The 18,280-nt window shown below is 36.3% G+C and overlaps 1 protein-coding gene across 1 annotated transcript in view; it reads right to left on the reverse strand.

The window, feature by feature from the left end:
- The window catches only part of HOOK1 (hook microtubule tethering protein 1), a 57,525-nt gene extending 39,625 nt beyond the window's left edge, over positions 1-17,900 (reverse strand). The window contains exons 1-5 of the mRNA XM_037043129.1: positions 17,676-17,900; positions 11,187-11,272; positions 4,223-4,295; positions 1,335-1,385; positions 15-147 (exon numbers count right to left, since the gene is read on the reverse strand). Of these exons, the coding sequence (XP_036899024.1) occupies positions 15-147; positions 1,335-1,385; positions 4,223-4,295; positions 11,187-11,272; positions 17,676-17,738 (406 nt within the window). The 5' untranslated portion in view covers positions 17,739-17,900. The remainder of the gene's footprint in view (positions 1-14; positions 148-1,334; positions 1,386-4,222; positions 4,296-11,186; positions 11,273-17,675) is intronic.
- Positions 17,901-18,280: the final 380 nt, after the last annotated feature.

Below are 18,280 nucleotides of genomic sequence, written 5' to 3' on the forward strand. Positions count from 1 at the left end.
TGAAATTTACTCACCTTGCTTCTTTTCACAGTTGACTGCACAACCTAAAATAAGCTGCAGCAACCTCCCAAGCTCCACAGAATCTGAACATTCAGTTATTTGGTTTAAATCAGGAATAAGTTCTTCAGAAATCTGTTGCCCCAAAAACTGTGGTATTGAAACAATAAATGAGGTCATTCATTTATGTAGTGTACAAAAGTTTACTAAATTTAATTATTACTAGGAAAATAAATTATAAATAGTTTCATGAAATGACAGATAAATTAACAAATGATAAATCTGTAATTATTGGCAGATAAATGACAAATGATAAATCTGTAATTATTGGCTAAAACCAGTTAGCAAAGCCACCTCCCCAAATTTTGAGTAATCAACCAAAAGCAACTAACATGCTTTTATACCAAATATCCTTTGATCCTACTGTCAAAAACGGATTCCTTAAGAAGCATCTGGCCTGGTCTATTATGACAAAACATAGGTCTTTTCATTAAAAAAAAATTTATGTTAAGCCAAAGAATATTCATAATATTTTATTATATAATCAATTAAGAAAATCACAAAATAAAGCATCACACATAAAAAATAATGGATTAATCTTTCCTGGCCTGATCTTTCTTTTTTAGCTTATTAAGTTTTTGTAGCATTAGAAAAAGTTTCAAAATGAATTTTAGACATAAGTTTAAGTCTTAACATTATTTGGAGGAAATTACAAGTTTATCTGTAACAACTTTACAAAATAGATACATAATTTTTTCATGGCATTTGCCACCGCTTCCCAACATTAAGCAATAAACCTTTTTATATCAAATAATCCTACTAGAGTACTTATAATGCTGAATAAGAAAAAAACCCTACTTGAACAATGAACTAGCTAATTATGAATTTAACACTACTTTCACTTTTGCATTTTTCTCCAATTCATTTGCACAAGCATAATTTCAAATATATTTTTGCTGTTGTTTACATTGGAGACAATTGGTAAAATAATGCTTTTGATAGAAAATAATTTCAATTTAATTATAAGGTATACTTTATAGCATTAGCTAAAACTCAAATCATATAAAGAAAATTCTATTTCTAAATACAGTGAATTTAAAGAGCATCAATATAGAAGCAATATTATTTAAGAAGCCAACATATTAAGTTTTGCACATTTTGCATATTAAGCACATTTTGTTCACAAAATTTGAAAGTTTCAAAAATAGCAAAAAGAATAATTATTCTGTTACAAATTATTTTCTAGTAATGTTATAAACAAAAAGCCAAGTCATTTTTCAGTGTTGTAATATTAACACATAGAATGTTTTATTTAAACAGTCAGATGTTTTTCATACCTCACTGTAATAACTCATAATTCCTTGAAGTACCTTCTTTAAATTACTAGCCTAGTGAGAAAAAAAATAATAATTAAATAATTTCATACTAAAAATTAAATAAAATGTATGCTAAGGTGAAAAACAATAAAAACTGCCTCTGATAAAAGTTACAAAAATATTGTTATGTTACATTCTACAAATACGAGTACATGATAATTTTTAAACATCAAAGAGTGAATTGGTTTGACTATGGAAAAACTGTCTGCATGCTTACACAGTTTAACAAGGGTGATTCTAAAGTGAGCCAACTTTAAAGACTGAGCATGTCTGTGCTCAGGCATGAGCAAGTAACAGGCCTAGACTTACTCTCCTGACACAAACAACTGGAAAATGGAAGAAAATACAAAGACCAATTGTTTTTAAGCTTTAGCCAACAGGTAATACACAACTCTTATATCTGAGAGAAGAAAAGCAAACAAAGATGAGCCCTACACTACCTAAGCCTGATGTTCTTACTGAGTTGAGATAGACATTAAAAGTTCAGGAAGGTCAAGGTGGTTAGAATTTGCAGGGCAGACAAATGAGAAAGAACTCCAGAAATCTGCATAATTGTTCCTCTGACTCTTTGAATGCTAATTTGCATATGCATGGTTGAAAGTCAATGAGATTAAAAAAAATAATTTCAAAGGAAAGAACAATCCAGGGAACTATACTCTGAACAATTCTCAATAATTACACAAGCCAGAAATGGTTGAAATTTCTACCAGCAAGAGTAAAAAGACTATGCTGTATAAACAAGCATTCACTAATAATACCAAAAAGATTGCAACTTAGTAGTGGGTCTAGCCCTAAAGGATGTGCTCTCCATCCCCCAAAACCTTCAAAGGATCAAACTGATTCACAAGTATCTTAGATGCTGGCAAAACAAAGTCCAACACTCTTTTAAAAAATACAGAAAAAACCTCAACACTAAACAATAAAATTCACACTGTCTAGCACTCAGTGAAAAATCACTACACAGTGAAACTCAGTCAATTACTACACAGGACAAACCTCAATCAATGGAAATAGGCCCAGAAATGAGAAATGAAAGAATTAGATGATACTGTTAAAACTGCTAGTTTAAAAATGTTCAAGGATTTCAAAAATGGAAAATTATGTTTTAAAGAACCAAATAAATAGCTGCTTATTGAATAAAAAAGCAAGACCCAACTATTAGGTATCTACAAGAAACACTTCTAATATAAAAAATATAGAGATGTAGCCCTGGGTGGCGTAGCTCAGTGGATTGAGCGCGGGCCTGCGAACCAAAAGATCATGGTTCGATTCCCCGTAGGGCACATGCCTGGGTTGCAGGCCAGTTCCCAGCAGGGGCCAGTTCCCAGCAGGGGATGCACCAGAAGCAACCATACATTGATATTTCTCTCCTTCTCTCCTTCCCTTCCCTTCTAAAGATAAATAAATAAAATTAAAATATATATATATATATATATATGTAAAAATAGGAAAAAATACACTAAAGCAAAAATAATCATAAAACCAAAATGGCTACATTAATATCAGACAAATTACACCTCAGAACAAGGAGTATTATCAGGGATAAAGAAAGACATTTTCATGATAAATAGATTTACTCATCAATAAGACAAAAAAATAACATATGTAAGCTTTTATAACAAAAATTCAAACTACATAATTTAAAAATTAACAGAACTGAAAGGAGAAACTGACAATTGTGGAGAAATCCACAATCTTGAGTAAAGATTAAAGAAGTCCTCCCACATTGATAAAAAAATACCAGACAGGAAACCAATCAAGATATAAATGATGTAAACAGAATTATATCAACAAATCTGATATAATCCTTACCTGTAGAAATGCAGAATACATGATATTTTCAAGTGTACATGGAATGTTCACCAAGACAGACTATATATGAGGTCATAAAATAAGAATTTCTTAATATCAAAATGGAATTAAATTAGAAATTAAGAAAATTTTTTAAAGATACTTAAAAATCCTCAAACATTTAGAATTTGAAATACCTACTTCTAAAGAACCCACGGATCAAAAGAAGTATCACAAGGGAAATTACCAAATATTTTGAACTGAATGAAAATAAAAAGAGAGTATGTTAAATGTGTGGGATGTGGCCAAGGCGATACTTATTATTAGGGGGGAAAAAGGCCTAAAACTGATTATTGATGCTTCCACCTTAAGAAGCAAGAGAAAGAAGTGCAGATGTACATACGAAAGAAAATAAAAAAGATTAGGGAAAAAATCAATGAAATAAAACAAAAAGCTAGTTCTTTGAAAAAAAATCAAGTAAACTGAATAAATATCAAGCCAGACTTATCAAGAACAAAAACAGAGAACACAGAAATTACAGTATCAGAAAAGAAAGAGGAAACAGAAACAACTCAAACATCCATCAATATACAACTTGTGGTAGAGCAATGTAATGAAATACTACTCATCAAAAAGAGAAATTTATTGCTAATAACAGATTAACAATAATTACTAAATATATTAATAATAATACAAATTTATGAGTCTCAAAAACTTTATATTGAGTAAAAAGATGCTAGAGACAAAGAATACATGTTTAATTCCTCATTCATACGAAACTCTAGAAATAAAATCCTTAGTGACAGAGCAGATCTGCAGCCACCTGGGGCCAAGTTACAAATAAGGATTAACTAGGAAGGGACACATGCATGTTTTGGATGAATGAAAATTTTCTACATCTAACAATGATGAGAGTTACAAAGGAACATGCATGTGTAAAAACTCAAACTGTATACAATAAATGTACCCTTAATTTTTTAAAAGAGATGTAGCTGAATTTAGTACTAATTTTAGAACCAATATTTGGATTAAGTGCTTCTTCCACTCATTCCGCATACCTTTATTCTCCAGTTGTCACCAACATCCTCCTTAATTCGGCTTAACCAAGATTCATCGAACCAAGCTACATCACTAAAACAAAAATACAAATGCTAAACATTAAATGTTTTATTACATGTAAAATATCAAATTTAATAATAAACAGAGACAGTTATTTTATATCTTAAAGCCTTAATAAGAATAGTACATATTATCTAAAAGACCCACTAAATTTTTGTTATTCCTAAGGATTTTGGAAGTTCTTATAATAAACAAGTTATTATTAACATCTTCAATTTAAGAAAAATTTATTAAATATATTATAACAGGCACCCTGATAACAGGAAGATGTGACAGCCCCTATTCTAAAGGAGAAAATAAAAATAAAACTAGTTTTTAATGTCTACTATGTCCCAAACACTGTGCTTGATGTCTTTCCACATTACTTCATTTAAATGTCACAGTAACCTGGGCAAAGGATCTATCATTTCCAATCTTACTCATCAGGGAACTGAGGATTAGAGAACCTAAGTAATTCCCCCTAAGTAAAATTAATATATGGCAAAGTCCCAAACAAATCTGACTATAACTGAGTAGAATGAGTATAATGAGAAATTTACAAGGACAAATTTAGTTTTTAACTTTTAAAGCAAAGTCCTATTGGTATGGAAGGCCAGCACAAAAAAAGTCAACACAAAATACTTATGTATTAAATAAGGTTTCACTGAAGGATGACATTTGACTACAAACAGTGAACTTCATTAATAGATTCTATTTTAAACAAATATTTGGATGCCTACTCTGTGTAAGGTACTGAGCAAGATTAAAATGAACATATATAATTTACCATTCTAATTCATAGAGAAATAGTTATTAAAAAGAATAAGAGCACAAATAACTATATTCAAAGGAGAATGTGTTAAATGCTTTATGGGTTGAGCCAAATCTACAAAATCACAGAATATAGTGCTAGAAAAGGTCTTAAAGGTCGCATCTAAATTTTTACTTTACAGATAAGCCAACCAAAATGACAGAATAAATTAATGGAATTCTTTTCCACAGCCGTATTTTGAATTTAAAAATGCAAAGCTGAAATTAGAACACAGTGATCAGCTTTTCAGAAACTGTCTGCCTCAGATGTTTGAACACAGATGATATCACTTCTGAGTAGAGTAACCAAAAATGGCTTCACTATTTTAAATTCCCTTCCTTTGAATGTTAACCATTTTCTTTTGAGCAAATTAATGTTAATTATGTTCAGCTTTTCCCAGATACTAAGGCTACAATTACCAAAATAATTTGGCTAACTCTACAAATGATGTATTTCTAACCAGTTCTTTACCTGAAAAAACTGAATTAATTTAGTTAATGAGTCAAAACTGCAGAAGTAAATTTACTTTCAACATCAGATTAAATAAAAGAGGCATGAATGCCAGTTGTAATGCTTAATTTTATGTGTCAATTTGGCAAGGCCACAGTACCCATATATTTGGCATCTATTTGGTCATATGCTTGGATGCTGTAGTAAAGGTATTTTTTATTTTTTTAATATTTTATTTATTTATCTTTTAGAAGGGAAGGGAAGGAGAGAGGGAGAGAAATATCAGTGTATGGTTGCCTCTTGAATGTCCCCTGCTGGGAACTGGCCTGCAACCCAGGCATGTGCCCCGACTGGGAACCGAACTGCGATACTCTGGTTCGCAGTCCCGCACTCAATCCACTGAGCTACACCAGCCAGGGCGTAAAGGTATTTTTTAGACAAGGTTAAAATTTAAAACAGTAGACCTTGAGTAAAGCAGATTGCCCTTCATAATGTTGGTGGGCCTCATCTTATCAGTTGAAGGTCTTAACAAAAAGACTGACCTTCCCTGAGAAAGAGCAAATTCTGCCTGTGCACTCTAGCTGCAACATCAACTCCTCCATAGATCTCCAAGCAATCAGGAGAAACAATTTCTTAAATCTCTCTCTCCTCTTGTTTGTGTGTGCACCCCACTGTACATATATATATATACTTGTACACCTTACTAGTTCTACCTCTCTGGAGAACCCTGACTACTACACCAGTCTTCTGACCCTAAAAACACTTCATTTTGATTCTATAATTACCTGGTAATTACCTTTAGAACACGAATCTGGATGTGACCTCTTCTAATTTTCAGCCTTTTGCCCTGCATTTCTTGTCTTCCTTTACATCCCAAATCAACTTTAGCCCATAGTTAGTATGCTCAGACTGCAGATAAATACTACACACTGGTGGCTTAAACAACAGAAACTTATTTCTCACTGTTTTGGAAGCTGAGAAGTCTAAGAGTAAGATGTTGACAAAACAGGTTTTATTCTGAGGTGTGTTCTCTTGGCTTGTAGGCAGCTGCCATCTTGCTACATGTCTGATCCTAGCAGATGAGGACCTCACTTTTATCATCCAGTTAACCTTAATGACTTCCTTAGAGGCCCCATCTCTAATACAGGTACACAATGAAGACAGTTACATCTTTAGCACATGAATTCTGAAGAGGCACACTCAGTCCATAATATCCTTAACTGAGAAATGCTTTCTAATTTTTTCATAAATATATATTTCCTGCTTTTTTTCTTATAAATAAATCCATTCTTCTCAAATGATTATAATGACAGCCAATCTTTCTTACATTATTAAACGTGATATCCAGCCCTGGCTGGTGTGGCTCAGTGGATTGAATACTGGCCTGCAAACCAAAGGGTCACTAGTTGAGTTCCCAGTCACGGCTCATGCCTGGGTTGCAGGCCCAGTCCTCAGTTGGGGGCATGCAAGAGGCAACCACACACTGATGTTTCTCTCCCTTTCTTTCTCCTTCCCTTCCCCTCCGTCTTAAAAATAAATAAATAAAATCTTAAAAACAAAAACAAAAAAAACCTTGATATCTAATCCAAGAACTCTCTGGGCATATTGTATATATTCTCCTCCATTTACATTTTTGTATCGTCACATCTACACACCTTAAGTAGACTCTTGACCCAGCAACTAAGCCCTTTTCTTATATTTCCCAGAACATCCCTGAAACTCGAGGGGCATCAAATAAGAAAGGGACATGAGACTAAGGAAGCAAAATATAGTCTGTTTTTTAATAAAATTGGTTAAGAATCACTACAAATTATCTTTAACTTCATCCATGGTATATGTCTTCCGACAATTTTTAAAAAGATTTTATTTATCTATTTTTAAACAGAGGGGAAGGGAGGGAGAGAGGGGGAAAGAAACATCAGTGTGTGGTTGCCTCTCACATGCTCCCTACTGGGGACCTGGCCCACAACCCAGGCATGTGCCCTGACTGAGAAGTGAACTATTGACCCTTTGCTTCACAGGCCAGCACTCAATCCACTAAGCCACCCCAGCCAGGGCTGCCTTCCAACAACTTTACCAACTAAATACAGGTCATAATTAATGCCCACTGGTTTCTTTCTCTCTCTCTCTTTCTATATATATATATATATATATATATATATATATATATATACATACATACATACATATACATATACATATATATATCATAGTTGTGTTGCTTCAACAGACACAGACTCTGTTCTGCTTGAATAGTCAAAAAATCTTTTGTACTTAACACATCAAATTGTGATCTGTAATTTGCACACGTACACCTGGCTTTGATTTATTCATCTATAAGGAAAGGATCTAGATAGTAGCTTTCAGTGACTACAGCTGACTGAGAGCAGTGGCTTTTCAGTCAGGCCAAAATGATACAAATGCTGGCTTATTTATTCATTATATGACTTTGTAAGAGTCCTTTTCCCCCTCTGAACCTATTTCATCATCTATAAATTAAGGATAAAAATAATGTCTACCTCACAAAACAGTAAAAATTAAATGAAGAAACATGTACAGGGTATAACAATGTCTTATATTTAGTAAGTCCTCAGATGTTGGCTATCATAATTTATCACTTTAAATGCTCATATATCTGAATAAATGAACACATAAGTGCATCGAACTTGAGGTCGCCAAATATTCTACACCTCATTTATTCTTTCACTTGCCAAAATGTCTAGTCAAAGACATTAGAAAAAAGAGAAGTTCGCTAGTTCTTAAAAATGACAAAGCTAAGCCTTCCTTTCTGGGGAAGTGACATGCACTATTTATAGCTGTTCTGTGTTATGTCCCCCTAAAAAGTAAGTTAAAGGCCTAACCCCTGGTACCTTTGTGTGAATGTGAGCTTTTGTGGAAATAGGGTCTTTGCAGATGTAATCAAACTGAGATGAGACCATACTAAATCAGTTGGGCCCTCCTCCAATATGACTGGTATCTTTCTAAGGGGAGAGGGCACACAAACTCAGAGGGAATACAGCCACGAGAAAATGAAGACAGAGACTCGAGTTATACTGCAACAAATCAGGAGATGCCTGGGGCTACCAGAAGCTGGACAAAGTGAGGAAGGATCCTGCCCTAGAGGCTGCAGTGGGAGTATGGCCCCATCAACAACTTGATTTAAGATTTCTGATCTCCACAACCATGAGAGAACAATTTTTTTTGTTGTTGTAAGCCAACCGGCACAGGGTACTTTGTTATGACAACCTTGGAAACTAATACAGTTAAGGTTACAGTTTTCCCCAATGTGTTTTTTAAATAGCAAGAGCTTCTACATACATTTAAAACAGAGAGATACTTATTATGTATTCAAACTAAACATAACTAAAAAACTGTAGAACCCTGGCAATAATCCCATGATTCTCCTTATCTCAGTCATATAGTTTGGGCATTGATTTTTAAGATCTCATTATGGAGACACATTCCTACCTCAGGTAACAACAAAAGAATCATTCACTAAGATTTTCTACTTCCTTAAAAAATTTTTACTTCTCATCCTCAGTAACAACTTTGATGTGATTTGATGCGAGTTAGAATAGCCATCAATGCCATGCATAATAATAATATATCAAGTGCTTTTAAGTGTTCAAAAATATGGTAAAATTTGCCCTATTAGCAGAAATATGATACAATGACCCAGCTGGGGAAAAACATGTAAGTTTCACTGTTTATATCTAGACTTTTAAAAAGCTACAAGGTTGGAAGGGGGCTCTAAAAGAAAAATAAATTTAAAACTGCCCTTAGATGCAAAAACAGACAAACTAATCAAAAAAGGCTTAGGCACACTTTAGGTTACTACCCTTTGTTTTATGAAGCAAGGCAGCTTTCTCATTGGTTGACTATTTTATTATTCCTGTTGAAAAGCTGTTAGACGACAATAAGAGACAAAAAACTAAAAAGAAAAATCAGCAGTAGCAGCAGACTCCAATAGATTATGGACCAAAGACTTGATATTTAAGGATATAGTTTAAAACTGAGCTCATCCAATGCTAAACATCAGGTATAGTTCTAGAGGATAGGAAATGGAAGAGCCATTTGCGTCGTATCATGGTAAAAACAGGTCTCTTGTATCATGGTTTGATACAAAGCACAGGTGGCAAGCACAAGGCCCACAGGCTGAATCCGGCCCTCCACCTTGTTTTATCTGGCCAGGCACCTTGTTTCTACCCAGTGGCAGCACTGAACTTCTTGCCTTGGAGTTAAGAAGTAGTTACATTTATACAGTCCTAAAATTATATTGGGTCCTTTAAAGGCAACCTCAAGGCTGATGTGGTCCCCAGTGAAAATTTGTTTGACACCCCTGGTATAAAGCTACTAAAAGCACAATATATATAAATAACATCTCTGGATGGCATTACTGAAGTGAGTGAACACACATCAGCTTTCTATCCATACCAACCACAGTGCAGCTGTATCTACATCAATACCCACAACATACTGCAATGAAAAAGGCAGGTGTGACCTTACTAATGACAAAAAACAATGATGACTTCCCCAAATCATCAAGAAAGAACCATGACCAGAATGCTTGGTGCTGACCAATGAAATCACCTGAAACCAATCAAGGTGTGAATAAACAAAATATTTATGAAATATCTTTAGGAAAGGAGGGAAATGGGCATATTTCAGAATGATAGCCCCCTAAAGTTAACACATTAAGTTTGTGTCTTAAAGTGTTAATCTTGAGTCAACTATAAAAATCTGTCTATTCAAATTATATCACTTTGAATATTCTGCATAATTAAAATTTGATATTGTTTTAAGCTATTTTTCTAAAAGCGGTAAAGAATTTTTGCTAACCCGTCTACAGGGGTTTTCTATCACAACAAACTTTTATAAAGTGACAGTAACAATTAAATAAAAAACCTCTGACTCTAAAAGAATGTAGCAGAGATAGGATTCTCATCTCATTGAAGATACACTATCATGAAAATAAGCTAATATAAAATCATGACTATGAATTAATAAATTATGACTACAGAATTGCCCATGTTTATTCTAAGGGCACGGCTCATATTAGATGTCCTAACCCTAATGCTTGGCAAAAATCAGGAAATAATGGATTTAAGAACTTTTTATATTACGTACTTAAATAAAATGGGCCTAACCCTAAGAAAATCACTTTATTAGTTACAATTCTCCAGCATTTGTGACTTCCGGTTTCATTTATACATTTCATTATTGGTAGATTCATATATTCCTCTTAGTTCAAATATAAATTTTAAAATTTAATGTTTTTTCTAAATCCAGTACTTTATGATTCAATTATCTCTAAAATAATAATTTCCATGCACTGATACCTTCAAATGACAACAGTATACCCAAATATTACATTTAACCTGTTCCTTACAGTTACTGTAATTTGTGAACATGATCCGCACAAGTATAAAATACCTCTGAAATAGATAAGAATCCTGATAGCGCATTTAATTAAGATACATCTTCATGAATAATAAACAATCAGGTAATACACTTTTTTGTTCCATAGGTGCAAGAATGCCTTGGTACCATATGTTTGTCACTACTAAATAGGATAAAGTTTCAATAACCTTTAGAACACAAGTCTAAGTTTTTTCCCTTGGTATTAATTAATTAGTTCAGAAAGAGCCTGTACCACCACTTACATCTGATGAAGAACTTGTGCCATGGCAACTCCATTAGTCAGCTGTTTTACATCTTGACAAGGTGCCGGAGTATTGAATGTCTGCAGCTAAAACAACATAAAGCAAATGACTTTACTGCCTTTTTATCCCCATAGGGGTAGCATTACCACCCCCCCCAAAATATATATGTATGAACACTAGAGAGAAAAACACCTAAAAACCTGCCCTGTTTTGTTTCAATTCAGACTCTGTCAAACAAATGAAACTATACTAATAAATTTCTGTGGCTGTGTAATATTTTTATAAAGACTTAACATTTCATAAAATCATAAAAGTGTACCTAAAAGTCAAATATATTGATGTCATATATGAAGTGCTTCAGAATTTCTGAAGGCTACATATAAAACTTTTCAGTATAGTCAGTGTTTTGTCTATTTTTAAAGAAAACCATCATATAAGGAACTTTAAGATAACCTAACATCTGCAAGTTAAAATTTCACTCATATCATTTGAAGTAGGAAAACAAAAGCTAGAAAAATCACGTCTAAAACTTCTCAATTTATTGATGAGTCCTAAAATGAGGCAGGACTTCTGCCGGCCGTCCAGCAATTAGCTGTGAGGCATGAGCAGTCCAGAGCCTCTCTACCACGTCAGGTTGTTTCTACCTAGTTTGGCTTTAGGTATTACAACTTTTCAAATCTCTATTTGTTATACATTCATGCACATATTACAAAGAGAAGTAAAATAATGGCATCTTTTTCTAATAAGCAAACACAAGACAAAAAATTTTAAATACTAAATTATAGCAGGGCTAAAATTGATAATATACTTCTTAGAAATCTAATCTTAACCTATAATGATATTAAATATACCATGATTCTTTTTCCTCCCACACACATTCATCTCCTTTACTATTCAATTATAATTCCTTAGTTTACCACTTACTTTAATTCAATAAATTCTCTCCCACCATAATTCACCATTAGTGGTTGTTTGAGTATCTTGAGATTCTGCAAATCTTTCTTGCTTATCCTAATACAACACGGAAGAGTGGCATAGACAAAGTAAATCTAGCCATCGTTACTTTCAAAGTACACAAAGATACTTCACTGAGCTCCTAGTCTATGTGGGGCTCTGTAGTGCAGGATGGATTTACAATCACCAAGTTTCTACCTTCAAGTAGCTTCAATCGAGAGATAAGGAGGGCAGAAAAAGACAAATCATTTCTAGAAAATGCCATTTGTATCCCCATGACTGTATGTAGTATGCACGAATGTTCTGAAATATGATAGTCAAGTAATCTTATTAGGGCTTGTATTTAGGAAAGACTTCTTAAAGATGATTCCTGAACCAAATATCTCGAGTAATTAAATAGTCAAGGGAAGGAAAACTTCAGGAAATAGGAACGTGATAAAAGCACAAGTCAAAAATGAGAGATGGTATTTTTAGGCAACATGCAGTTCAGTATTACTGGATTCCCAGTGCGGAAAGGGGTAACAATTAAGGGGGTAAAAAAAACAGTAATGGGTCAAGACTGAAGGGCCATGACAAAAGCGCTTCTCATTAATGAGAAGCTATTATAATAGCTTCTACTTCACAAGATGGTTGTGCGAATTAAATAAATTAGCAAACAGTGTACTTAGCTCAGTGCCTGGCACATGGTATAAGTTCCATAGCTGTGAGTCAAGATTTCTCAAAGCCTGGGGTTTAAGAACAACAGGTATCACACTCTCCAAACATATTAAATAAAAAAATCCCCAAGTGCTTCTTATGCACATCAGTTTTTTAGAAACATTGCTCTGGGTGATGAAGAATCATTGAAGAGTAATTAAAGGAAAAAAGCGACATATTTAGTATGTTTTGGATAGTAGCAACAGTGACACAGAGAATGGAAGACAGTCTGGTAGTATATGCAAAATGGGTGACAGATAGCTTAGAGATAATTAGGGTAATGCTGAATGAGAGGAAAGACTTGAGTGAATTAATGAAATATTTAAAATGTAAAGTATAAAAGAAAAGGGATTTTGCCACTGAATAGTTGTACAGGGAAGAGAAACACCAGGGTTTGGGGAATCTTTAAAAGGAAGACAAAGTATGGCTCCCACTTTTCAACCCTTCCTAGTTATGCTTCACATAATTAATTTTTTACAAAATGAGTATGATTTATGATTTTAAAATAACAATTTCAGAGGTATAGAATATTAGGCACACCAGTAAAGAAATACACAAAATGAGAACATATTTTAAGCAGTTGCCCAGTTACCCACCATACCCAGATTAAGACCAATTTCTCCTTCTTACTGCCATGGAAATCGGAGTGTCTCTTGGAAGTTGTTAAACTAGATGTAAAGTAAACTAGATCACAGAGAATGTAATTTCATTTGACTAAATTGAAAGGCTTTATAACCAAGAAGAGTGAATAAATTAAAAAGTTCCGTGGGGGGAATGAGGACAAAGCACAGGGACAAAAGAAAATGTATTCATTAACACTACTCTTCACAGAGGTAAAGGGGAAAAGGTCTTTTTGGTGAGTGACCCTAAAAGGACAGACAGGGCTTACATCACTAAATACAGTGTTCTGGCCAACAACCATCTTACGTTCTTTATTTTTAAATAATTGACAAAGTGCAAATGCTGTTCCTGAACAGCTTCAATATAAATGTTACAGAAATCAAGGAAGAAAGGGGGGTTTTCAGAGCCGATAACTAACAACTCAGCCTAGGGACAACTCTATTTCCATATTCTCCTCCTCTAGCTGCTCATTTCAGAAAGATCATTATTTTGAGTTTTAAGATCTGCGTTTAATATTCTTCATAAATTTGGGCATTGGTATTAGTCTTTCCTTTGCCTGCCTGTCAAAATCAGACTGCAAGAACTAGAGGAACCATTTTTGAAAACCTGTTCTAGCCCTTCAATATTATCAGTGAAAGTAAATTCCAAAGATCTGAAATTTCCAATTCACAGAGTCAACAGAGAGAATTAAACTGATCTTTGTACAATTACTTCAAACTCTCATACACTCGCTCCATCATGTAAATGACGCCCAAATTTATCCTTCAGCCCTGAATTTTTTGCTAAGCAGCAATGTAACATTTTTCAGAAGTAATTATTTCATGATGAGTTCCAAATCATAAAATACAACTTTTCAAAAACTGCCACAGAGGTATCACTTTACCCAACCAACTTTGTTTGATGACTTCTCTAATCCTGTTAATGGCAGTTCTGTTGTCCTACAATATCTAGCGGTGAAAAACAATGTATCGCCAACTGTCTTCTCACCTCCATGATTGGGTTTCATCATAACTTTTTTATATGATATGTCCTACTACTTCCCCCCAGCATGTAACATTACTTAGGAAGCACATTAAGAAAGTGGGCTATCATGACAATAGCCCACTATCAATCTGTCACCAAAAGAGACTATTTACACTATTAGACACTGTTCCCTATCAATCTGTCACCAAAAGAGACTATTTACACTATTAGACACTGTTCCCTATGTCTGGAAAACTCCCTTCCCCTGATTTCTACTTTATGAAGTCCAGCAATCCTCAATGATAAAGTTAAAAAGTCAGCCCAAGAATCTACAAAACTCTACATACTCAATACTAAGCTACTGAATGATGAAATACTGGTCTTGGAGGTCAGGACCAAGACACAGATATTTACCATCACCTCTTTGATTCAATGTTAACTGTAGATCCTAGGCAGTTCTTGACCCTGGGGATAGAGCAGAAAACAGTGTGACAAGGGCTCTGACCCAAGGAGCAAACAGAATGACTTCAAGAAGTACTAAGTGATACAGACAAAACAGAAAGGGGTTAATAGGTTACAGTGGGATAGGAGTGGGGGCAAGTATTGATAAATCACTCACTGTCACGGAATCTCTCTGAAAGATGACAACAGACCTAAGAACTGAATGGTATGAAGAAGCCAGCCACTGGAAGAGCTAGGAAATTATTCTAAGTAGACGAAGTTTAAAAGCCTGATTTATTTTTTTTAAAAAGCTTAACTTCCTCAAGAAGTTTAAAGTCAATGGACTTTCCCATAGTCAGAATGGAGGACTATGGCATCTATGAATTTGGAGATATTTAGAGAGATATACAAAGATTTGAATATTGTTGATATTCAGTGTATATCAACAATGCATTGGCTGGCAAAGGCGAAATAGGAGGAAAGGTTCCCTGGGAATCAGAGAGGTAAAGAAAAGCCATGAGACACCCAAAAAACTAAGGTGGAAGATAATTTTACAAAGGAATCCATTAGGTAAAATAAGGATAACAGGGACCATTTGTCAAATCAAGTAAGTAGAGGCCTTAGAGAAAAGAAGCTTAAGTACAATGCACTGAGGAGAAAATAAAAGTTCAAAAATATAAAGGATAAATATTTAAAAACGAAAGAAATTTGAATATAAAGGGAAGGGTGATACAGTATGGTTTTAATAGGGAGTGATGACTCTTCTTTCTTTTTAAGATAGGGAAGATCTGAGCAAGTTTACTTGTGGAGAAGCTTGTGGAGAGAAAAAAGCTGTATATACAGAAAGGGAATAAGATAGAGCCAAGTTTTAGAAGAGGTAGAAAGGAGGTGATTTAGAGCCAGAGCCAGAGCCAAAGATATGGAGTAGGTCATTTTCCTGAGGGGGAGATGGTTGGGGACTCAAATAAGGTATTGATAAAGGTTTGCAAAGACACAGGTGAGAGGAACTGTGTGGTTATTCTCAATCACAAAGTGGGGCAGTATTACGGCAACAGGTGGATTTGGCTGTAGCAGCATCTGCAGAGGCAACAGTCTGCACTATAATTTCATTTTCTCCATAGTATTTCAGCAGCCTGACAGAGACATGGAGAAGCAGACAGCCAATTCTAGTGTCACCTACAATTCCTTATCATTTGGTTTATAACAGTGTACAGTTTTTTTAAAAAAATTGTGCCTCTCGTAAAAATACTCAGCTCTACTAAACCACTCAAATTAACAGAAAGTTCTTTGATTATTCTTGATATCCCTCTTTTTCGGTGCCTTACACTAAGTAGAAACTCAATAAATACTGGTTAAAAGAATGGACATAGCCACATAATACTTAAAAAATATTGCAATATAATTTAAGAAAACTCTGTACTTCTTATCCACCTCATACTTCAGTCAATGACGTGGGTTTATCTAAACCCAGATAAAGAGTCAGTTTATTACTTAAGTCAGGTGTTTGGTGCAACATGTAACAGACTAGGACATACTCTTAAAAGTCATTAACAAAACATCATTAAAAGTAAGGTTGTTTTGTTTCATGAATCTTAAACACAATACCTAAAACCCCAATATTTACTTTATAAGAAAATAGAGATGAACAGCTTACTGCTTTAACTCAGAGACCTTAGACTTGCACTCTACATAATGCAAGCTATTTACCTCCAAAGTGTAAAAGTCGCTTTAAATTATGCTTATTTCCAATACATTTCACACACTGCCAGAAACCTTCCCTGGTTTCTTATTCTTCTGAACTGCACACATTAGGAGATCACCTGGGAATCTCAACAACCTCCTGATCCAGTCTGTTTACATTCCGTTCTGAACACACTACCCTACACAAAACTAAACAACTGGTTTGGGCATTGGCATCATTAACATCTTGTGGACCATGGAGCACTCCCCTTGCTCAATATGGGTTAGAAACCACATCATGCCAGCTCTCTGAGGGCTGAGCACCTACAAAAGGTGCAACAATCATTTTGAGAACTTACCAGTCCAAACGCAACACAAATTAACAGAAATACTAAGTATGGCTAAAGTGCAAACACAAATGTCACGTCCTTTTCCTTAAAAAAAGAAATGCTTGTCCGCTGGAGGAGGGCCAGCGAGAATAAGGGAATATGAGCCCCCACCCCCAATACCCTTTTCTCCACCTAAGAAATACGTGTACGCCTCTTTTGTAAGCGGCTTCTACAAAATCGGATGTCCCGGTGTGGTGGAGTAGCACTGATGCAGGAAGTAAAACCACCTCTTGGACACTTGTGTACATGGAGAGCAAGGTGACTGGGGTGGAAGGGAAGTTTCCGGAGGGGATCTTGACTGGCAAGTGGTACAAAGGTCCCTATGGGAAGGCTGTACAGCAGACGGAAGGTGAGAGAAATCTGTGATTCAGAAGTCCAGGGCTGGACGGAGGGCAGGAGAAAGTGGGACAGGTAAAAGGACTAAATGGGGTGGGCTCTTGGCTCCAGCCACAGCTGTCAGGAAGGAACATATAATCAGGGGTTTAAGACAAGCCTCCTTCAAGCAGACCCCCGGAGTTCCCTTCCCCTCCCCCGCCCCCGCAGATACAAGTGTACGCACACACACGCACCGCGACCCGCAGGTGGCTCTCTCTTGGCCAAGGGCAGGAGGGGCGAAGGGCAATGCGCCGAGTCCGTGGTTTCCGCGGTGCAGGGAGCCCGGCGTACTCCTCAGGCTCACCTGGGAAAACCTGGCGCCCGAGCAACAAGCCGCGGCCCCCGGCCCTCGTCGCCCCCTCGTACTCACCCAGATGATGAGGCTGTCGCACAGCTGCAGCTCGGACTGCGGAAGCGGCTGTGTCTCTTCCATTGCCGCAGTTGATTATGCCGCTGACCCCGACACCTCCCCGCCCGCACTCCTTCGGGAGCCGGCGTCGACGACCTGCTCGCCCGCCAGGAAAGCCCTGTAGCCAGGCCCAGCGCCCGAGACTCTCACGCGCGAAGCCCAGCGCTGCCGACGTCGCCAGCGTAACCCCCTCCTCGCAACCACCCTGGCCCCGCCCCTCCCGCTCCGCCGTCCGCCCCCTCCCTCGTCAGGCCCCCGCCGCTCCGCTCCACACCTGAGCCCCGCCTCTTTTGACCCATCCCTTCCTTCCCCTGTCTCTCCTCCCTTTTTTCCACCTCTCCCCCAGTGATGCACACCTCTCCCCGCCACAGTGAGTGACCCGGACGCGCGCCAGTCACAAAGAAGGCAGGTGCCCGAAAAGGGCGGGAGAGGCGGGTAGGGGGCGGGAAGAGCGGGAGTAGGTTGCGCAGGAGGGACGCGCCCCCTTGGGCTCTGACCAATCAACGTGAGACAAGGCTGAGCTAGGGAGCTGACACTGGCAGATGAAAGGGGTTTGTGACCTGGCA

Source organism: Sturnira hondurensis, unplaced genomic scaffold (genome assembly GCF_014824575.4).
Source record: "Sturnira hondurensis isolate 20B ecotype Veracruz unplaced genomic scaffold, ASM1482457v3 Scaffold0004068, whole genome shotgun sequence".
NCBI classification, from domain to species: Eukaryota; Metazoa; Chordata; class Mammalia; order Chiroptera; family Phyllostomidae; genus Sturnira; species Sturnira hondurensis.